This window comes from Schistocerca gregaria, chromosome 8 (genome assembly GCF_023897955.1).
Source record: "Schistocerca gregaria isolate iqSchGreg1 chromosome 8, iqSchGreg1.2, whole genome shotgun sequence".
Taxonomy (NCBI): domain Eukaryota; kingdom Metazoa; phylum Arthropoda; class Insecta; order Orthoptera; family Acrididae; genus Schistocerca; species Schistocerca gregaria.
The window spans coordinates 199516227-199540283 of NC_064927.1; the positions used below are offsets into that span (position 1 = coordinate 199516227).

Sequence of the window (24057 nt, forward strand, 5' to 3'; positions counted from 1 at the left end):
TACATGGCTACACTCCAAACAAATACTTTCAGAAACGACTTCCTGATACATAAATCTATATTCGATGTTAACAAATTTCTCTTCTTCAGAAACGCTTTCCTTGCCATTGCCAGTCTACATTTTATATCCTCTCTACTTCGACCATCATCAGTTATTTTACTTCCTAAATAGCAAAACTCCTTTACTACTTTAAGTGTCTCATTTCCTAATCTAATTCCCTCAGCATCACCCGATTTAATTTGACTACATTCCATTATCCTCGTTTTGCTTTTGTTAATGTTCATCTTATATCCTCCTTCCAAGACACTGTCCATTCCGTTCAACTGCTCTTCCAAGTCCTTTGCCGTCTCTGACAGAATTACAATGTCATCGGCGAACCTCAAAGTTTTTACTTCGTCTCCATGAATTTTAATACCTACTCCAAATTTTTCTTTTGTTTCCTTTACTGCTTGCTCAATATACAGATTGAATAACATCGGGGAGAGGCTACAACCCTGTCTCACTCCTTTCCCAACCACTGCTTCCCTTTCATGCCCCTCGACTCTTATTACTGCCATCTGGTTTCTGTACAAATTATAAATAGCCTTTCGCTCCCTGTATTTTACCCCTGCCACCTTTAGAATTTGAAAAAGAGTATTCCAGTCAACATTGTCAAAAGCTTTCTCTAAGTCTACAAATGCTAGAAACGTAGGTTTGCCTTTTCTTAATCTTTCTTCTAAGATAAGTCGTAAGGTCAGTATTGCCTCACGTGTTCCAACATTTCGACGGAATCCAAACTGATCCTCCCCGAGGTCTGCATCTACCAGTTTTTCCATTCGTCTGTAAAGAATTCGCGTTAGTATTTTGCAGCCGTGGCTTATTAAACTGATAGTTCGGTAATTTTCACATCTGTCAGCACCTGCTTTCTTTGGGATTGGAATTATTATATTCTTCTTGAAGTCTGAAGGTATTTCGCCTGTCTCATACATCTTGCTCACCAGGTGGTAGAGTTTTGTCATGACTGGCTCTCCCAAGGCCGTCAGTAGTTCTAATGGAATGTTGTCTACTCCGGGGGCCTTGTTTCGACTCAGGTCTTTCAGTGCTCTGTCAGACTCTTCACGCAGTATCGTATCTCCCATTTCGTCTTCATCTACATCCTCTTCTATTTCCATAATATTGTCCTCAAGTACATCGCCCTTGTATAAGCCTTCTATATACTCCTTCCACCTTTCTGCCTTCCCTTCTTTGCTTAGAACTGGGCTGCCATCTGAGCTCTTGATATTCATACACGTGGCTCTCTTACCTCCAAAGGTCTCTTTAATTTTCCTGTAGGCAGTATCTATCTTACCCCTAGTGAGATAAGCCTGTACATCCTTACATTTGTCCTCTAGCCATCCCTGCTTAGCCATTTTGCACTTCCTGTCGATCTCATTTTTGAGACGTTTGTATTCCTTTTTGCCTGCTTCATTTACTGCATTTTTATATTTTCTCCTTTCATCAATTAAATTCAATATTTCTTCTGTTACCCAAGGATTTCTAGCAGCCCTCGTCTTTGTACCTACTTTATCCTCTGCTGCCTTCACTACTACATCCCTCAGAGCTACCCATTATTCTTCTACTGTATTTCTTTCCCCTATTCCTGTCAATTGTTCCCTTATGCTCTCTCTGAAACTCTGTACAACCTCTGGTTCTTTCAGTTTCTCCAGGTCCCATCTCCTTAATTTCTCACATTTTTGCAGTTTCTTCAGTTTTAATCTACCGGTCATAACCAATAGATTGTGGTCAGAGTCCACATCTGCCCCTGGAAATGTCTTACAACTTAAAACCTGGTTCCTTAATCTCTGTCTTACCATTATATAATCTATCTGATACCTTTTAGTATCTCCAGGGTTCTTCCACGTATACAACCTTCTTTCATGATTCTTAAACCAAGTGTTAGCTATGATTAAGTTGTGCTCTGTGCAAAATTCTAATAGGCGGCTTCGTCTTTCATTTCTTAGCCCCAATCCATATTCACCTACTATGTTTCCTTCTCTCCCTTTTCCTACACTCGAATTCCAGTCACCCATTACTATTAAATTTTCGTCTCCCTTCACTATCTGAATAATTTCTTTTATTTCATCGTACATAGCTACATAGCAGCAGCAATTATCACATCACCTGTACAAGAAAGGAAAAAAAATTTGAAGTCGCATATTCTGGCGATGGCAGATACGTTGGTGTGTTGCGCTTTTTGGAGCAGTTTAGTTCCACCGAGTACTATTTTGTATAAATTAAGATTTACATAAATGAGTAAAGAGCGTCAGTGAAATGGGAAGTTAATGTGTAATCAGCAATTTCTTCTGGATTTGACAAAAATAGTGAACACCCATATTACCCACTCCCTATCTCTCTCCCTTTCCTGACAAACCACTTATTCCAAAACACTCAGCTTTCTCTCACGCCTTCTCCTCGTCAGCTTCCATTGTCGTATCTCTCTATCTCTTACTTATTTCCGTTACTCACATCCTTCCACCTATTACTAGCCCTCATGTGTCCATTATCCCCATCTTTCGCTTGCTCCCTGTCTCTTTTTATCCAGTACTCGCCTCCCACCACCTACGGAGCGGAGACGTTTCCATTAATCCATCGTCCAATTTGGGCGATCACGTTCCCAGTGCAATCGTAAATGACTACGTCGTTGGCTCAACATAGGTCACCTGTTACAGAGTCCCATATTCGACTGTGGTGTTCTGAACCCCGAGCTCCAACATAGTTGTTTCTGCACCAGCAATGTAGCCTCTTATCAGATCTCCCACAGAACGCCTCCTGTCCTCGTTTTCAGAGCGAGAATCCCTCCTATCACCGTGTTTGTTGATTCGTGGATGTCCAACACCTTATCTCTCGTTTGTGGTTTCACCATTCTCCAACCACCTTCCTCAGACACTCGCGAAAAGTAGAACAGCCGACCAGCTCCGCCGTTTATGAGATTCTCGTACCAGGAACAATCTGATCTTTGTCAGAGTCGCTAATATCAGCCGATTTCCCCGTTTTGTGTAACTTATCATTGCTGGAATGGTTCCCTATACGTCTGTACTCCGTTTATACACTTTCCTTACTGCGTCACGTCCACGCTACTCCACCAGGCGGCATTAGTCTGGCGGTGGGCAATCGTCATGACGTTGGGGTCGGGTTTATTAGGGGGGAGGTGACCAAACTGCGAGGTCATCGGTCTCATCGGATAGGGAAGGATGGGGAAGGAAGTCGGCCGTGCCCTTTCAAAGGAACCATCCCGGCCTTTGCCTGAGGCGATTTAGGGAAAACCAAATCAGGATGGGCGGACGCGAGATTGAACCGTCGTCCTCCCGAATGCGAGTCCAGTGTGCTAACCACTGCGCCACCTCGCTTGGTCATCATGATGTCTTTACTCACGTGTGTACATGTCAGTTGGAATGTTGTGCCTGTAGAACAACCTGTCAAGAAAGAAATTTCCGATTTTTGCTGCATTGAAAATTTGTACCGGACTGCGACTGGAATCAAGATTTCCTGCTTCACGCGATCGGTCGTCTGCCACCCGACACAAATCTCCATATGCCGCACTCTTACAGAGCAGTGCCCCGTATTCATTATTCCTCTTCGCTCGCAGCACTACTGTATTCCCGCGAGACGTGGGACATTATTTTGCATTTTGCACCGAAAGATCGGTATGCCGTCAGACTTACGTATTACATACCATGACTGGAAGAGCAGATACCATACATATCTAATGTAGAGGAAAGGATATCTTACGGTGATGTTGTGCCTCTTCAGTGCTGTATACTCAGTCACTTGTCTTCAAAGCAAGAAAGAAAGACACCATAGCTATACAACGTAAAGGAGAGTGTATCTACTGGTTGCAATATCCTTCTTCAACGTTGTATATTCAATTACTTACATTCAAACCACGCGTTAAACATTATTTTTGAAAGAACTGCATCGAAGGACAGATCCACAAATGAAAAGATGAAATTGTACTTAGCTGATTATATTGAAGATGGCTTCGTTGTCTTCCGTAGAGGCAGAATACCGTCCGAAGGCCCTCTTCAGAAACGGAAAGAAGTTGTCACTATACTGAATGTAGAGTGTTTGAACTTTTAAGCTTCTGTATTCTGCAACATTTCACATATTATGACGGCACAATATGAACGAACGCAGCGTGCATTACATTTGCTTTATGTAGCATCAGAAACTACTCGACTTCCATTTACAACCACTTTCCAAGAAGTCCATACACAACGAAGAACAGAGATACTGTAAAAAGCAGAGAGTTAAGGGGGGTAGGACGCCAAACGGTCCGTCGTGGAGCAGGAGAGACACATTTTAATTCCCACTGTCTATACTTTTACGAATAAATTCATAAAACTTTGTCAGCATAACCAGGAAGGATTCAGAAATCACACTCATAGCAGTGGAAGTTCAAAAACATTACAAAATAATTACTTTTTGCCCGTGAACTTACATAATTTATTTCACTTACTATTGGCTGCGTTTGTTGCTACAGGTACACGTTTCTTCACGACTAAGAGAGATTCTTCGATGAATTTTGCACAGCATACAAACCATACTTACAGCTGTATGAAACTCTAGAAATTATTTAATTTATGAAAAAATGAGTGTGCTGTCATATTTTAAACTTCGTGTTTAGAAAAAACTCAAATTTTATAGTTAATTATCTCCATTATTGCCACTGTTTTCAATAGATTTGGAAAATTCTAGAGTTTCATACACCTGTAAGCATGGTTTGTATGCAGTGTAAAATTCATCGAAGAATCTCCCTTACGTATGAAGAAAAGTGTACCTATAGCAACAAATGCAGCCAATGGTAAGTGAAAAAATGTCAACTTTTAAATGTAAAAAAATTATTTTCTTATATTTTTGAACTTCCACTATTATGAGTGTAAATCCTGAATCCTTTCTGGCCATTTTGACAAAGTTTTATGAAGTTATTCGTAAAAGTATAGACAGTGGAAATTAAAATGTCCTCTCGTACCTCTCCTGCTCCAAGTCGCCAATTCGTCCCGTTTGACGTCCTACCCCCCCTTAATATGTTCGACGGAGAGAATCACTGCTACACGTTTAGCAAAATTAATAGAAATGAAAGATTATGTAAAAGAATTCAACATTGTTTTAAATACGTGCAATATGGATTTATTTATTGTAAATGAAGATACCGATCTCCCCTGGTGTCGCAGAATTTCTAAGGTAGCATTTGCTTGAGTACATTACAGGTTACAGCTCAGAGTTTATTTTTATTGTGAAAGGAAATGTTGGAGTAGAGAACCTTGATGTCAGTGCGTGTTTTTAGTGGAATCTTCCTTCTTTCCAGACTGGGCGTGATGACGTCGGGCCACTGAAGACGACTGCGCCGAAGATGCAGGCCGACCTGATGCGTGCCGCGACCCGCCACGCCTGTGCCCTGACAACACGTCGCTGCAGCGGCGGCAGTTCGCCCGCCGCCCGATGCTGCCGCGTCCCCAGATAGGGGCATGCCGTCTCCCCTGCCGTGTCTCTGCTCCACGGACCCGGCGCTGGGTCCAGCCGGGCTCTTCTGCGGGACGTAGCCTCAGAGGCGGCCAACTGGTCGACACCTGTCCGGAACCTCACCGAGCGGCGAGGTGTCTGGCCGAGCCTAGTGAGCGTGCACTCTCGCGTCTTTCGTCACAACACGATTCTAGGCGCAGTGCTTCGCGAGTTACCCACAATACCAAAGCGTTTACCTATTTAGGGAAGTGTCAAGGCTGATCGAGAGAGAGAGAAACACTTGTTTTGACGCTCCCGGAGTTACCTGTTTATAGCCAAAGCAGTAGTCGAGATAAGTTCCCAAGTGTCAGGCAGTATTACCGAATGGCCTACCATTCACTTCAGGTGCTGTGAGTCTTAGAGTAATTAGTGGCCTTAGTGTGGACAGGATCCTCAAGTAACTGGACGTGAGAGGAGCGTTTCCTCAGTTCTCAGTCACGGTTATTTGCAGACTGTCGTGATCAGTGGGAAAGACACAGCAAGAAAAGTTCCTCGTTTGTATCTAAGTGATAGTAATTAGTGTCGTGAAGACTACCATAGGGAATATACCTGTTCACCGCAAATTGTCGTCCTCAGTATATTTATACTTCGATCCGTCTCAAGAGCTGTGTAGAGTAACTCAAGCGCCAGTTAATAACACACCACTTTTTTTTGCTACCGAGAGAGGCGTGTTTTTGTGTTATTCTTTTAAGGTGTTTACGAAGAGGGGGAGAATCTAGAAACCTTCCAGTTGAGGATCAGTGTTGACACGAGAGGTTTGCCATGGCGCCAGCTACCGACCAGTGAGATGTCGTCGCCCGAGGGCAACACGGCTGCTGCGGTGGCGGCTGCGGCTGCAGGGACGGCGCCTGGGGGCGGCGTGGGCGACGCGCCGCCCGCCGGCGGCAGCAAGCGCTTCTTCTGCAGGGAGTGGGCGTTCGCCAAGCTGGCGCACTCGCTGGAGCAGCACCAGAGGGCCTCCGCAGGCGGCAAGGGCGCGGGCTCTGGAGGCACCGTCATCGTGGGTGGTGAGTACGGCCAGCCGTCTTTCTCTCTCTCTCTCCACCTCAAACACTGCCTGATCTGAAGTATCCGGACACCCCTTTGTGTTAAGGAAGGAGTCGAGGACTGTCGGGTTGTCAACAGAGATGGAGCAACAACAGAATGGATTAGTTAACAAAGCTCAGAGACTTCGAACGTGGACTGTTGAACAATTCATCAGGGACATTTCAATCCTCCTAAAGGTGATAATTAATTGAAACCCTCACCTGCCGGCAGGTGTTGTTGACATCCCTCGAGTGGGACAGCTGAAAATGCGTGCCCCGACCGGGACTTGAACCTGGGATCTCCTGCTTACATGGCAGACGCGCTATCCAACTGAGCCACCGAGGACGTAGATGAGTAGCGTATTGCAGGAATTTAACCCTTGCACGCTTCCCGTGAGACCCACATTCCCAACTGTCCACAATCTACATACGTAATGTTCCTAATAAGTATTTGCCCATCCACTCATTAATCGCGCACACTGAGGTGACTATTCCCGAAAGAGTTCGGGCAACTTGTGCGCATTCGCACAGACGAATGTCAATGGCTGGGTAGCCTTTAACAATATATGTGAAGATAGTAACTCTTTTCGAAAGAACAGACACCATTGATGACCGTGTAGCTTCTCTAGAATAAATGATAATTAATTGAAACACTCGGATGCCGATAGGTGTTGTTGATATACCTCGGTGGGGACAGCGGAAAATGTGTGCTGCGATCGGGACTCGAACCCGGGACCTCCTGCTTACATGGTAGACACTCTATCCATCTGAGCCACCAAGGACATACATGAATAGCGCGACTGCAGGGAGTTATCCCTTACACGCTTTCTAAATGTGTCCAGGTCGACTGTTGGTGATGAGATTGTGAAGCAGAAACGCGAAGGAACAACCACAGCTAAACCAAGCCAGGCAGACCTCACTTACGGTATGTGTGTGTGTGTGTGGGGAGGGGGGGGGGGGGGTTCGATGAGTAACGCAAAACTTTTTTCAGAAAGCTGGTTGGTTTTATTCAGGATTCCAATGGTTCATATTATGATCCAATCTTTAGACTAGGAAACCTTATTTTTGAACGTAATTTGCGTTGAACGTCATCGCCTTATACCACCTGACTGGATGGCCTGCATGCCAGCATTGTCCGATACACAAACCAGGGAAAGATGCTCTATTCCCGCAGCTCTATAGGCCGATTAGCCTCTTGTCAGCTCTCAGCAAGATCTATGAGCGCCTCCTGTTAATACCCATACAGGAACATATTACCAGAGAGCAGCTTCTGCCGTATTTCCGACTCCGGAAGAACTACTCTGCCCCACAACAGATCAAGAGAGTGGTTGAAGCAGCCACAGAGGGCTTCAACCACAGAGGCTACTGCGCTCTAGTGCTACTAGACGTAGCGAAAGCCTTTGACTCAGTATGGCATAGAGGGATACTCTACTAGTTATACACACAAGGGTTCCCCGGGAGCATAGTTAACCAGATCAATAGCTATCTTACGGACAGAACGTTCTCTGGCAAAGCAGAAACTGCCACCTCCACCAAAAAGACTTAGTCATGCTGGGGTACGACAGGGATCGGTCCTGGGGCCCGTTTTGTATAGTCCATACACTGCGGACACACCAGCGGCCCCCCTGGCGCACACCGCACAGTACGCAGACGACACAGCCTTCTACATACGAAATGTGGCCCGGACCTGGTCATCCGTAAGCGACATAGGGTTTTAGATGACACAGAAACTTGGCCCCGTCGCTGGCGCATCACCATCAAGACGCAGGCTATGCTGATTACCCGGAGGCTCGGAAGGCGCGAACCTCCTCAACGCAACCTCCCCCCGCCCCCCAAATCCCCCCACCTTCACCTAAACGGAACCCAACTCCCCTGGCGCAGAACCGCCAAGTACCTTGGCGTAACCTTGAACTCTCGTCTTACCTGGAAACCCCACAGGAAAGTCTGCACCAGAATGTCCATCCTGTACCCAATCCTCAACCAGCACCGTACCCCACTCTGTAGGAGTGAATGTATGTCTGGCCCTGATCTGGCCAGTAATGGAATATGCATGCCCTTTCTGGGGATTCGCGGCAAAGAACCACCTCGACAAATACCAGAGGCTGCAGAACCGCGCCCTCAGGAGAGCACTGCATCTACTCCCCGGATTCCCTACCGATGGTCTTCACGCCGCAGCTGAAATCCCACTGTTGAGAGAGCGTTTCCAAGATCTGGCAAGGGCCTTCTATGAGGGCTCTTCCAGATCAGGAAACTCCCTCATCCACTCCCTAGGACGGTATGACCTGTCCCGTGATAAGCACAAACGCCAAGTGACGATCTTCGAAGACTAAGTCGAAGAGAACATCCCAATATCCAGTCCCTAATCCTGCTCCCTCCCACATACTACCAAACACCACGCCAACCTCAGGCAAGTACCAGATATACAGAACATTTATCACATTTCACCGACACCAAAAATTCACAGATAAAATCACACACACAAGTACACAGAGGAGTAAAAGCCGAAAGGCTACGAACTCCCCCACACACTTCCCCAAAGAGGGGAAAGTATAAGATGTGAGTGAGTGAGTCCGCATTGTACCACTCAACTGGTCGACGTCGGAGCCTACATCGTCCTGCAACAATAAAATAAAGTCCCCATCATCTACAGTTTACCGCGGAGTGCATGTCTCTTTGGGCCAAACAGACGAAATACGGATCGCGCGAGACCCCGACTGTAGGGTGGATGAGGAAGAACAGTCCAGTTAAGTTTTGTGAGCTCCTCTCGGATGCGCAGACTTGAATGACGGCTTGCTTTGTAACGGAGAAGGAGAAGTTCGTTTGCATTTTCGCGATGAACACGCTGAAGTCGCTTCCTCAGGATAGCACTCCAAGAGTCACAGCTGTCTACTACCAGCCAGTACGCGAGAGATTGTACAGTTTTGCGTGAACTTTTTTGATGATGATAGCCGCCTCGCCAAGCGACTCACCGTGCTTTTGTTCACTGCCAGGTCTTCATCGACATTCCGCAAGCAACTATGAACATCTTTCGGTCCTCAGGCTTTCCTCCAAAAGAAACTGAGTGACAGCTCTCTCAGTTACAGACGTACAGCGCTGAGACCTGTCGGAACTTCATGAAAGTGAAAGTGTAGGGGCTGAAGTGGGAATATTCCATCATGTGCCATAACAAATTCCGCACTCTGTCAACCGAAACTGGCCGAGAAAAAATGAGTTGCGTTACTTTTTGAACGCCCTTCGGTACTGACAGACAGGGGACCGTCGAGTGTTGCGGAGAGTGGCTGAAAAAAATGCATGAAATCAGCGTAAGGAATCACAGATGAGTTAAAAAGTGACATCGACAGTCCAGCTGCAATGATTATACGTATTAAGTTAAAAAGAATGGGGTACGATGGTCGAGTATCTCCCAGTAAGCCACAAATTTCTGTAGTGATTGATAAACTACGCTTAAGTCCGACGCCAATAAACTGAGGATGACTGGAAACGAGGGATTTTTATTGATGAATCACACTGTACCCTATGCAGATCCGCTGGTAGGGTTTGGATTCGGTTAATGGCTGCAAGCCGTTATTTGGCGTCATTTGAAGTATGGGGGCGATGGTTTTGTGGTGTGGGGTGTTTCTCGTGGCTACGGCGTAGTTCTCTTTTTGCGATCAAGAAATTGTTAAATGCCGAAGGATATGAACACGTTTAAGAGCACTGTGTTCTGCGTACAATCGAGTAACAAAATTACAGTTAAATCAATACAATTGAATGAATACCCTTAGCTGCATACAGGCGTTGATATACGTCAATGGGAACAGTTCAAAATGTGTGCCCCGACCGGGACTCGAACCCAGGATCTCCTTCTTACATTCCACAAAAACAATACAAAAATGGCTAGCTTACAATGAAATGACATAAATAAGGTGACAGATAATTGCAGTCATAAATTACAGCGTTGAGAGAATGAGGAATCATATTCAGTCTTTAGCAGTAGCACACATTTAGCACCTTCACTGTCATCTTCATCTGGTGGCAGTCCAGCAGCACATTTTCTTCTGCAGCCTGAGGTTCCTCATCATCATTTCCCAGACCCAAATTAATCATCCAGTAAGTGCTTGATGTGTGTTCCTTCCAGGGTAAGTTACGTGGACAGAAGAGCAGTCCCGAACAGCGACATCGCAAAATCCTTCACTGTCTTGTTATTTTTGTTAGTTTCAGCCCCCTAAACGCATCCATAGGAAGCTCAAGATCTTCCTTTATAACAGACACCAGATGTTTGCCGTCATATTCTTGTATCTCCATCTGAGCCACCAAGGTCACAGGGGATAGTGCGACTGCAGGGACTTCTCTGGCACGCCTTCCGTGTTATCCACATTCCCAACTTACTGTCCCACACTATATTCGTAGTGTCCCTGCCCGTTACACTGCCGAGCGGTTCTAGGAGCTATAGTCTGGAACCGCGCGACCGCTGCGGTCGCAGGTTCGAATCCTGTCTCGGGCATGGATGTGTTGATGTCCTTAGGTTAGTTAGGTTTTAGTAGTTCTAAGTTCTAGGGGACTGATGACCTCAGAAGTTAAGTCACATGTGCTCAGAGCCATTTTTGAACCCATTACACTCATTACTCGCGGCTTTGCCGATTTCGGTAAGAGTTCGGGCAGTGTTTGTGCACCGGCACAAAGATGGTCAGATGGCCAGTGAACCTTAATTATATATATATTATGAAGATGGTATCTGTATATCGACGCCTATATGCAGCTAAGGGTGTTCATTTCATTGTATTGGTATAATTGTAATTTCATTCTAACGAGCTGCACGGTCACCGATGGTATCTGTTCTTTTTAAATCTTCGAAAGAACAGATGCTATCTTCATATAAATAGAGGAACAGTTCGGAGACGGTGACTAATTGCATCAGGATGACAATGCACCCTGTCATAAAGCAGCATCCGTGAGGCAATGGTTTGTAGACAACCACATTCTTGAAATGGACTCTTCTGTCCCGAGTCCCGATATGAGCCCAATGGAACACTTTTCACTTGAGTTAGAACATCGACTTCGCTCGAGACCACAGCGTCCCAAGTCACCATTTTTTTCTAGTTTCTACTCCTGAGGAAGAATGGGCTGCCATCCCTCCACAGACATTGAGACACCGCACTAAAAGTGTCCCCAGCAGAGCTGAAGCTATTATGTAGGCGAAGGGTGCACACACCGCATGTTAATGTCCACTAAAAGTTGTCCGCATACTTTTGATCTGATGTTGTATACAGGAACTGTCCTTGATTGGCGACTCCATAGAGTGCTGTATGCACAACGACAATATGATAAGCAAAATGAGAGGGGAAGGTCAGCGTTGGCTGTAATTTTGATGATTTATTAACAGTAAAATCGATCTACGATCAATAATGATCATCTTCAGTACTTTAGCGTACAAATTAAAGTTCGTAAGTACTGGTGTCTAGTTATTAGCAGTAACAGAAGCTATGAGACGATCACAATAAATCGATTTTGCTGTTAATATTGCATCAAAATTACGGCCAACGCTGACCTTCGTTCTAATTTTAGTAACTGTCCTGTTAGAATTACATGGGATCCCTGAAATTACCTTTCCTGCTGAATCGCCCCGTAGTCCATTTCGCAATACGCAAACTGAGACGCGCATAGCGTGTGAGCCGCGGCACAGAGCAGCGCGCATTTTTGTTACTTAACTGTTTCACGTGGGACCGCTCAGATTGGTGACGCGACTCTCGCGCGTGCCAGATCGCGTGGCGTTGTGGTTGTGGCACAGTTTGTAGCGCCGCGCGACGCCGTGGGAGAGGTGAGGCAGGGAGCTGCAAAGCTGTACCGCCGCCCACCTCCCCCCTCCCCCCATCACTCCGTTCAGCACAGCGCATATGAGCAACGGCAGTATTGGCCGCCCGAAAAATGCTGCACTATTTCTGATTTTCATTCTCACTGAGTAGCGTATCGTTTTCGCCATTGTAGCTGTCGGTCTTTTTTCATTAGTACATTATACTTTTCAGTATTATATATATATATATAGTTAGTGAGACCTGGTACCGAGGAAGGCAGGATTGGGTTGCGATTGTGCACGGGGCCGTAATCAATTACTGTTCGTTAGTTTATTTTACAATCACAATCACATACACTTTATTTGGAAACAACAACAAATAAAAGGTAACAATAAAATAATGTGTTCCACGGCTGAAGGCCTTAATGGCAACAAATTCAACTATTTCTCGGCTGAAGGCCCCAATAGTAATAATTTAAAACTGTTTCACAGCTGAAGGCCTGACTAGCAATCCTCTTAAGAACCAGTTAAACATCTTCAAACTTCAAATTACAGTCTTTAATCTATATATATATATATATATATATATATATATATATATATATATATATATATATTAAACAATCATCAAATCTAACCAAGCCAAGGTGGAAAGTGGGAGGGGGAGGAGGGTCCGCAGACGTTGCACCAAGGATCGACCTGGGAAAGTCCCTCAAAACTTCACAAGCGATGAGACAGGCAGCCAAGAGCTGCATTCACTTCACGAGATGGTAACTAAGACTAGTGGCAGTTTAAATGCATGACCAATAATGAAAACTGTGTGCCGCGCCGAGACTCAAACTCAGGACCTTTTGCCTTTCACGGGCAAGTGCTCTACCATCTTCACAGAAGCTCTTCTCTTCGCAGAAGAGCTTCTGTAAAGTCTGGAAGGTAGGAGACGAGGTACTGGCAGAATTGAAGCTGTGAGGACGGGTCGTCAGTCGTGCTTGGGTTGCTCAGATTGTAGCGCACTTGCCCATGAAAGGCGAAGGTCCCGAGTTTGAGTCTCGGTCCGGCACACAGTTTTTATCTGGCAAGAAGTTTCATATCAGCGCACACTCCGCTGCAGAGCGAAACTCTCATTCTGGATGACCAATAATCGTTTGCCGAACATACCTAACGTGCGATGAAATAACACACCCAAGCCGGAACCGGCGGTCAGCACTACGTCTTAAGACTCCAGTGTTTACAGCATCCAGAAGCAGAAAGGAACCACTACTACCAGAGTAGGGGAAAAAAAGCACCTCCCCCCTCCCGGCCCGCAAATCAAGGAAGCTGCCGAACTACAGAATGCAACAATTCATATTAATAAGTGGAGGAAGGCTAATTAGGTCCGCCTTCCCCAAACGCTCCACTCGCTGTTCTTCGCCTCGGCGATATTGCGAGCAGCAACACGAAAGAAAATGACAAGATCTCAAAATGGTGGGGGATTGACTACTTGAGTTAAGGCCCACTCATCTTAAACTTCCTGGGTCCGGGTGACGACGAGGTTGTACCCCTCGCGACTACAGCCCTTCCATCCGGCAGTGCATGCATGCCGCGAGTGGCCCCGGCATGTTCGCGCGCTGCGCGGACCTGGCTGCTCGTCCGTCATCAACGGAACTGCCGACTCCCACGACACGGAAACACCACAGCGTCGCCCCCAAGATAGTACCACCGTTACTAGATATCGATAACCGCCGCTGCTGCCACTAGAGGACAGACAACGCTTGCAAACGGAGTGACGCCAATGAACACAAGAAGAAGACGACAACCGTAACTATACCAACTAAACAGTGCCAACCAACGCGATCCGCAGTACGGTTCATATAGTTTTGAGTTTTGTTTTTCTTTTGTCAAGAACAGTACACAGTCCAATTACTAGTGAGCCATTATCCACTGGAATTGTATCTGCTGCCTTACAATGTCTTCAGATCCCAAGAAAAGAATAAATGACAGTGTCCATCACCTGTCTCAAAAATACCTCAGTTTTTGTTCAGTAGCAATCGGTTCCTGTGCGCTTCATTCATTTGAGGCAATGGCGTGCTGTGTGATGCCACGTAATTTGGAGAAGTGCTTTCTAGTCATTTTGAAGTAATTTCTAAAGTCTGCATTGCTCATTTTCGACGTAGTTTGAAATCGCCCACGCCTTTTCCTTTCAAACAAAATACAGGGTGTTTCAAATGCAGTGCGTATTTCGAACGCATATAGTTATTAAACTATAAGACGTACAACAATGAAACTTGGGACACGTATTTATGAATCTCTCAAGTTTAGATTACAGATCTCCAAAATGTCCTCCACCGGCGACACGAACAATATCGCTTCGATACTCGAATTCCTCCTATACTCGGGTAAGCGTGTCCATAATCACTAACATTACGGTAGTACGGACCCGGTTCTTGAACTGCTGTAGATTCTGTGGTAGTTTTGGTGCGTAAACTTTGTCCTTAATGGAACCCGCAGGAAGAAGCTACAGATTCTCAAATCAGATGACCATGGAGGCCAAATGTAGCGTGCTAAGTCGCCGACGTTTTGACGACCAACCGAAGGGCTCGGTAGGGCTTCATTCAGATATTCAAGGACTTGAGGACTCTAGTCAGGGGTACCTGTCTTGTTGAAAAATGTTGTCCTCGGTCAGCCTCGGAAGCAACCAGTTTTGTAACATATCAACAGAGATCTGATCGTTAACGGTATTCCCGTCAAGAGAGAATGGGCCGTAAACAGATCAGTGAGATATCGCATAAAACGCATTGGCTTTGGATGAATCTCATTCATGTTCATTGTGTGCATGTGGGTACTGTACACGCCAAATTCGAACGTTGTGTTTACTTTCCCTCTAAGATGGAAGGTCGCATGAAATGAAATGTTGTGTGGCTAGGTCCTCCCTTGGGTAGACCAGTAACCTGGTGCAAGTCTTTTCAGGTGACCCCACTTCGGCGACTTGCGTGTCAATGGGAATGAGATGATGATGAAGGCAACACAGCACCCAGTCCCTGAGCGGAGAAAATCTCCGACCCAGCCGGGAATCGAGCCCGGGCCCCCTTTGCATGGCATTCCGTCACACTGACCACTTAGCTATCGAGTTGGACAGAAAGGCGCATCATCTGTGAGCGCTATGAATTGCACAAAAGTGTTGCCATTGTCAGTAGCATGAAGCTTGTCAGAAAATGCCATACGTTTGCATTTGTCGTCATGGCGGAAAGCCTGCGGCATCTGTAACTTGTACAGCTTCAAAACCTACCGACTTCTCAGAACATGCCAAATTGTTGTTGCTGACGGTTGTAACTCCCGACTGGCACGAAGAGTAGGTTTTATAGGAATACGTTGGAAAGCGGTCTGCAATAGTGCCCCATTTCAGTCAGAAACAAAAGGGCGTCGAGAACTCTTTCCTTTACATACAGATCCTGTCTACAAACTGTCGATAACATCTGCGAATGTTCCATCCATTTGAAGGATCAGTTTGCTACTTGAACTCGAAACGTGTTTGCTCTGTAATCACGCAATTACACTACGCAAACTCGAGAATACAACATGATTACCTGCTATGGAGTAGTCATTTTGCCACATGTAACGGTAATCAAGCAAACAGAAGACAACTGACATCTAGCGAGAATGAATATAAACTTGAGAATGTATTTGTTGCTCCAATAACCAAGTTGAGGCGCAGCTATCCATAGTTTTGATCACATACTACTTTGTAACGCGTATATTCTTTTTGAAACGATCTGTATATTTACAATGAAGCGCCAAAGAAACTGGTAGAGGCTTGCGTATTCAAATACAGAGAATATGAGCAGCCAGAATACGGCGCTACGGTCGGCCTATATAAGACAAAGTGTCTGGCGCTGTTGTAAGATCGGTTACTGCTGTTACAATGGCATGTTATCAAGATTTAAGTGAGTTTGAACTTCTTGTTACAGTCGGAACACGAGCGATAGGACATAGCATTTCCGAGGTAGCGATGAAGTGGGGATTTTTTTCGTACGGCCATTTCGCAAGTGTACCGTGAATATCAGGAATCCGGTAAAACATCAAATCTCCGAAAAAGATCCTGCAAGAACGGGACCAACGACGACTGAACAGAGTCGTTCACCGGAACAGAAGTACAACCCTTCCGCAATTGAGTGCTAGGCCATCAACTAGTGTCAACGTGCGAACCACTCAACGAAACATCGTCGCTATGGGTTTTTGAAGCGAAGGCCCAATCGTGTAGCCTTGATGACTGCACAACGCAAAGCTTTACATCTCGCCTCGGCCCGTCAACACCGACATTGGACTGTTGATGATTGGAAGCATGTTGGCTGGTCGGACGAGTCTCGTTTCAAATTCTATCGAGGGGATGGACGTGTATGTCTATGGAGACAACCTCGTGAATCAATGGACGCTGCATGTGAGCACGCAACTGTCCAAGTTGGTGGAGGATGTGTAAATGTGCGGAGCGTGTGGAGTTGGAGTGATAGGGGACCCTAATATGTCTAGATACGACTCTGACAGGTAAATGGAAATGAGCGTTTGGCGTCATTGGCCGGGGGGCCCCTTACGGGGCAGGTCTGGCCGCCTTGGTGCAGGTCTTATTACATTCGACGCCACATTGGGCGGCCTGCGCGCCGGATGGGGATGAAATGATGATGAAGACAACACTCAGTCCCTGAGCGGAGAAAATCCCCGACCCAGTCGGGAATTGAATCCGGACCCCTGAGGACGGCAGTCCGTCACACTGAACATTAAGCTATTGGGGCGGACGCTCAGACAGGTGACACGTATGTAAGCATTCTCTGCATCCATTCATGTCCATTGTGCATTCCGATGGGAAATTCCAGCAGGAAAAATGCGATACCCGACACATCCAGATTTGCTGCAGGAATACTATTCTTAGTTTAAACACTTCACCTGGCCAGACAACTCCCCAGAGATGGACATTATTGAGCATATCTGGAATGTCTTGGAGCGGGCTATTCAGAATAGATCTCCACCTACTCGTACTCTTACGGACCTACGAATAGCCGTGCAGGATTCGTGGTGTCCATTCCCTGCAGCACTACTTCAGACATTAGCCGGGTCCATGCCAAATCGTGTTACGGCACGTCTGTGTGCTCGCGGGGTCCTACACGATATTAGGCAGGTGTACCAGTTTCTTTGGCGCTTCAGTGTATTAAGTGATACTAATTCACTACTGGACGCTGTAGTGTGATAAATGTGTAATGTACTGAATCGACTGTGAGAAAGCTAAGTGGCAAAGACGTTATCTTAGAGACTCTATGATAATTATATCGTTGACTCGGAATATTACTCTCTCTGTGGTTTACTCGTAACTAAGGGTAACTAGAGCTTTCTGTTCGCTTCTTTTGATGTTGTGTAGCGAATTGTACAAGAGACACAATAAACTGTTATTATTTCATGAGAACAAAGGTGAGCGTCACGACCTTTATTAGTATTTTTGGATGTATTGAAATAGCAGAATTGTCTCAGATTGAATACGACGTGTACTGGAAGAGACGTGCACAACAGCACTCGATCCTGCAATCTCATTATGAATAGTTACTAAAAATATCCAGCCATCTCTCCCAAGACTAATCATACGCGCAACAAACAGTAATTCTTTTAACAGCACTATCAGAGACAATTTTATCACGTTGTTACGACCTTTTACTGCGAACATAATACATCGACACTTTTTTTTCGCTAGCTGCTTATTTTTTATGACCCACCGTCTAATTTCTTATGGTGGGTCGTATGTTGCCACTTAGTCACTGTGACTGGGTCCGGGGTCCGGTGTGACTGAAAGTAACACCACACCGGCTCCCGTTGCCACTCACGCCGTTGCCCGTGTCCCGGCACGTGGAGGCGGCCTCTATTTGTTTACATCCATTTGATATCTTTTTTGTGCAGCATTAGAAAAACTTATAACTAATACAAAATCAAGTGAGGTGTAAACAAAACGAAATTAAATATTTTGAATTTCGACAACAGACAAACAAAAAATAGACAAACACTTAAAAGAATCTACCACAACTTCCATTCGGGAGGGCGACGGTTCAATCCCGTCTCCTGCCACCCTGATTAAGGTTCTCCGTGACTTGCCTAAATCTTTCGCCATCCTTCCCTCGCCCAAGCTTGTTCTCCGTCTCTAATAACCTCGTTGTCGACGGGACGTTAAACACTAATCTCCTCCTCCTAGGAACCCAACTGTAACGAGCGCAATTTATTCGGGTACCACACGTTGTTGGTTTGGCAAGCCGTAAGCGAGCAACGAGCTTCCGGCATATGCCCGGGTCTCCACCTGAAGGGCACACTCGTCGGACGTGTCTCAATATGTGCAGGAGCGCACGGCACGTGTTGAACGCGCGCGTCAATATCGCGTCACTTCACACGTGCTATGCGCGTCTCAATTTGCGTTTAGCCTTAGTGCAGCGGGCCTCGCGCCTTGAAGCGGCAGCGTTCGTGCGCGGTGAAGCAGCGGCGTGTGTGCTGGGTGCGCAGGTCCGGGCACGGGCAAGACGGCGCTGTGCCGGGAGCTGGTGTGGCCGCGCGCGGGCCCCTCGGGCCGGCAGCAGCGCGCGCTGCGGCGCCGGCTGCTGGCCTTCCACTTCTGCCAGGCGGCCGACGAGGCGACGCTGGCGCCCGCCAACTTCGTGCGCGCGCTCGTCGCGCAGCTGCTGGCGCGCTCGCAGCCGCCGCCGCCCGCGCCCGCCGACGCCGCCACCTCGCCCTCGTCGCCGCACCTGCCCAAGGCGTTCGGCGCCACCGCCGACGGCTACGCAGAGAAGGTGAGTCCGGCGCCGACGGCTGCCGTCTGTCTGTCTGTCTCTCTCGTTGCTCACTGTTGTGGTCGTCAGTCCGAAGACTGGTTTCGTGCACCTCCGCACGCAACTCTATCCCTATCTTCATCTCCGAACTAAGGAAAGAGAAAAGTAGTTTGATTTTATGGCCATAATCTGCGTTATTTTCTGCCAAATAAGTGTTATCTTTTACCAAAATTGATTTTGTTGTTGTTGAAGAATTCGATGTCATTTTTGGCACTTTCAGTTATCCTTTTTGCAATATTCATTGATGATTTTTTGGACAAACTCATTGTTACCTTTTAGCCACTTCCTTAGATTTCTTGACTGTTTCTGTGATATATTTTTGCATTATTCCGTAATTTTTTTGCCAATGAAAGTAATTTTTTCCGAATTTGGTGCTTTTTCCAAATTCATTGTTATTGTTTTTTCCAAATTCAGTGATTTTTTGTCATATTCGGGGCTATTTTGTGCCAAATTCAGTGCTACTTTTTGCAAAACTGATTCCTATTTTTTCAAAAGTTATTTCTTCCAAATTGGCGGTAACTTTTCGCCAAATTCATTGTTTTTCCAAATTCGATATTTTTGACATATTCGTTCTTGTTTTTTTCTTGCAATATTCGGTGTTTTTACCATATTTTGTTAGTTTACTATGTGCTGCTATCTTTGCCAAATTCTGCATCATTTTTGCCGAATTCCGGGTTGTTTTTCCTGAATTCGGTGCAGTTTTTGCCAAATTCAGTGTTTTTCCCAGTCTAGTGTTATTTTTGGCCAAATTATATATTTTTTTCTAAATTTAATGCTTTTTCCAAATTCGATATTATTTTTGGTCAAATTCGCTGTTATTTTTGCAAAATTTTGTGTCTTTCCAGATTTCATATAGAGGATGTTTAAAAGTCTTTGCATCACATTTACGGGTGATAGTTAACATCATGAGGTACGATTTTTGCTAGCAAAAAAAACTTTAGTGACTCTCCGCGGCGATGCCAGTCGTCATTTCGTATTGGATATGCCCCTGAGAGATGGCAGTGTGTGCATATGTATGCAGTATGTGTTTACTACTAGCTAGTCCTCTGCTCCGTGTGAAAGGGGCTGGGCTGATCAAAATTAGCTTCTAAAATATCTTTCTCCGCTTGCAGACACTCATCATTATGGTTTCTTTACATAATATTCTATCAGCTTAACTGAGTTGGAATCCACTGGGTGGCTGTGTCCACGGAGAATGTTGAGTATTAAAGTGAAAAAATGAACAACAGTCAGTCGCAAAATATTGCAGATCTAGATTTTCCCTCTAACGTGGTCACCATCGGTGCTAAAATACAAAAACACGTAGAAGCATAACATATACCAAAATGTACACTCCTGGAAATTGAAATAAGAACACCGTGAATTCATTGTCCCAGGAAGGGAAAACTTTATTGACACATTCTTGGGGTCAGATAAATCACATGATCACACTGACAGAACCACAGGCACATAGACACAGGCAACAGAGCATGCACAATGTCGGCACTAGTACAGTGTATATCCACCTTTCGCAGCAATGCAGGCTGCTATTCTCCCATGGAGACGATCGTAGAGATGCTGGATGTAGTCCTGTGGAACGGCTTGCCATGCCATTTCCACCTGGCGCCTCAGTTGGACCAGCGTTCGTGCTGGACGTCCAGACCGCGTGAGACGACGCTTCATCCAGTCCCAAACATGCTCAATGGGGGACAGATCCGGAGATCTTGCTGGCCAGGGTAGTTGACTTACACCTTCTAGAGCACGTTGGGTGGCACGGGATACATGCGGACGTGCATTGTCCTGTTGGAACAGCAAGTTCCCTTGCCGGTCTAGGAATGGTAGAACGATGGGTTCGATGACGGTTTGGATGTACCGTGCACTATTCAGTGTCCCCTCGACGATCACCAGAGGTGTACGGCCAGTGTAGTAGATCGCTCCCCACACCATGGTGCCGGGTGTTGGCCCTGTGTGCCTCGGTCGTATGCAGTCCTGATTGTGGCGCTCACCTGCACGGCGCCAAACACGCATACGACCATCATTGGCACCAAGGCAGAAGCGACTCTCATCGCTGAAGACGACACGTCTCCATTCGTCCCTCCATTCACGCCTGTCGCGACACCACTGGAGGCGGGCTGCACGATGTTGGGGCGTGAGCGGAAGACGGCCTAACGGTGTGCGGGACCATAGCCCAGCTTCCTGGAGACGGTTGCGAATGGTCCTCGCAGGAGCAACAGTGTCCCTAATTTGCTGGGAAGTGGCGGTGCGGTCCCCTACGGCACCGCGTAGGATCCTACGGTCTTTGCGTGCATCCGTGCGTCGCTGCGGTCCGGTCCCAGGTCGACGGGCACGTGCACCTTCCGCCGACCACTGGCGACAACATCGATGTACTGTGGAGACCTCACGCCCCACGTGTTGAGCAATTCGGCGGTACGTCCACCCGGCCTCCCGCATGCCCACTATACGCCCTCGCTCAAAGTCCGTCCACTGCACATACGGTTCACGTCCACGCTGTCGCGGCATGCTACCAGTGTTAAAGACTGCGATGGAGCTCCGTATGCCACGGCAAACTGGCTGACACTGACAGCGGCGGTGCACAAATGCTGCGCAGCTAGCGCCAATCGACGGCCAACACCGCAGTTCCTGGTGTGTCCGCTGTGCCGTGCGTGTGATCATTGCTTGTACAGCCCTCTCGCAGTGTCCGGAGCAAGTATGGTGGGTCTGACACACCGGTGTCAATGTGTTCTTTTTTCCATTTCCAGGAGTGTATATCACGAAGTCATGGGATAGCGATATGCACATATACAGATAGGTGCAGTATCGCGTACAGAAGATATAAAAGCGCAGCGCATTAGCGGAGCTGTCATTTGTACTCAGTCCATTAATGTGAAAATGTTTCTGGCGTGATTATGACCGCACGACAGGAATTAACTGCGTTATGGTACTGGGAACTAGACGCATGGTCTATTCCATTTCGGAAATCGTTAGGGAGTTACATATTCGGAGATCCACAATGTCAGGAGTGTGCCGGTAATACTAAATTTCAGGGATTACCTGTCGCCACGGAGAACGCAGAGACCGACAGCCTTCACTTAACGACCGAGAACAGTGGCGTTTGCGTGGAGTTGTCAGTACTAATAGACAAGCAACACTGCGTGAAACGACAGCAAAAATCAATGTGGGACGTATGACGAATGTTTCCGTTAGGATAGTGCGGCGGAATTTGGCATTAATGGGCCATGGCACCAGACGACCCACGGGAGTGGCTTTGCTAATAGCACGACAGCGCCTCTTCTGGGCTCGTGACCATATCGGTTGGGCATCAGACGAATGGTAAATCATGAGCTGGTAAGAGCTGATGGAAGGGTTAAAGTGTGGCGCAAACCCCACGAAGCCATGGACCAAAGTTGTCCACAAGTCACTGTGCGAGCTGTTGGTGCCTCCATAACGCTGTGGGTTATGTTTACAAGGAATGGCCTGGCGCTTCAATCCAGAACCACGCGGCTGCTGCGGTCGCAGGTTCGAATCCTGCCTCGGGCACGGATGTGTGTGATGTCCTTAGTTAAGTAGTTCTAAGTCTAGGGGAATGACGACCTCAGATGTTAAGTCCCACAGTGCTTAGAACCATTTGAACCATTTTTGAATGGCCTGGCTCCTTTGGTCCAATTGAGCCCTAATACTGACTGGAGTTGCGGTCGACTGCTTGGAGACCATTTGCAGGCCACTTATGGACTACATGTTTCTGCGCGATGATGCGCCATGTCACCAGAATAAAATAGTTTGAAGACTATTTTGAACAATTCGAACGAATGATTTGGCTACCCACATAGCTTTCAAAAACTCGTTTACGATAGAGGGCTGCAGCACCATTCCCCCTTTCAATTATCGAACAAACGAAAGGATGGCTAACATTGTGTTTAGTGTATCTGGGGTCGTAAGACAGTTAAGATCCGTAGACGCCAGAAAGGCATCTGGCCCAGACGGTATCCCCGTAAGATTTTATGTTGACTATGCTACAAATATAGCGCCATTCTTATCCGTGATCTATCAAATATCATTGGAAAGGCGGAAAAATTCCACGGGACTGGAAGAAGGCCCAGGTCACAGCAATCCATAAAAAGGGTAGTAAATCGGATGCACATAATTACCGGCCAATTTCACTGACATCGATTTGTTGCAGAATCATGGAACATATTTTGTGTGCAGACATAATGACCTTTCTAGACTCAGAGAATTTCATCTGCAGAAGCCAGCACGGTTTTAGGGAACAGCGGTCATGCGAGTCACATCTGGCCCTCTTTGTGCGTGATATACAACAGCCTCTAGATACCAGCTCCCAGGTTGTCATATTTCTCGACTTTCGAAAGGCGTTCGACTCAGTTCCGCACTATCGCTTGCTATAAAAAGCGCGCGCTTACGGTCTATCCAATGACATATGCGATTGGAAAAAAAGTTTTCTAACAGACAGGGAGCAGTATGTCGTCCTGAACGGGGTAACTTCAACAGAAACAAGAGTAACTTCAGGTGTGCCCCAGGGCAGCGTAATAGGTCCTCTTCTTTTTACGATTTACATAAACGATCTGGTTGATGGTATTGACAGCGGCCTTAGACTGTTTGCTGATGATGCTGTAGTCTACAGGAAAGTAGTATCACACGAAAGTTGTGAACAAATCAATGAGGATTTGCAGAAAATAAATGCGTGGTGTAATGACTGGCAGTTATCTCCCAATATTAGTAAGTGTAACCTACTGCGTATAACAAGGCGAAAATCCCCACTAATGTATGAGTACAAAATAAATGATCAATCTTTGGAAGCGGTAACATCCGTCAAGTTTCTGGCTGTGACTATTGGAAATTATCTCAAATGGAATGGTTAGATTACACAAGTAACGAGTAAGGTGAACTCCAGAATGCTGTTTATTGGTAGAATCCTGAAGCGATG

General features: G+C 46.4%; 1 protein-coding gene across 8 annotated transcripts in view; it reads left to right on the forward strand.

Moving 5' to 3' along the window:
- Positions 1–24057, forward strand: part of LOC126283943 (ankyrin repeat domain-containing protein 50-like) — a 471892-nt gene that overhangs the window by 312351 nt on the left and 135484 nt on the right. For all 8 annotated transcript variants that reach the window (XM_049982337.1, XM_049982338.1, XM_049982340.1 and 5 more), the window contains exons 3-4: positions 5324–6524; positions 18814–19100. In XM_049982337.1, coding sequence (XP_049838294.1) covers positions 6305–6524; positions 18814–19100 — 507 coding nt within the window. In that variant the 5' untranslated portion in view covers positions 5324–6304. The remainder of the gene's footprint in view (positions 1–5323; positions 6525–18813; positions 19101–24057) is intronic.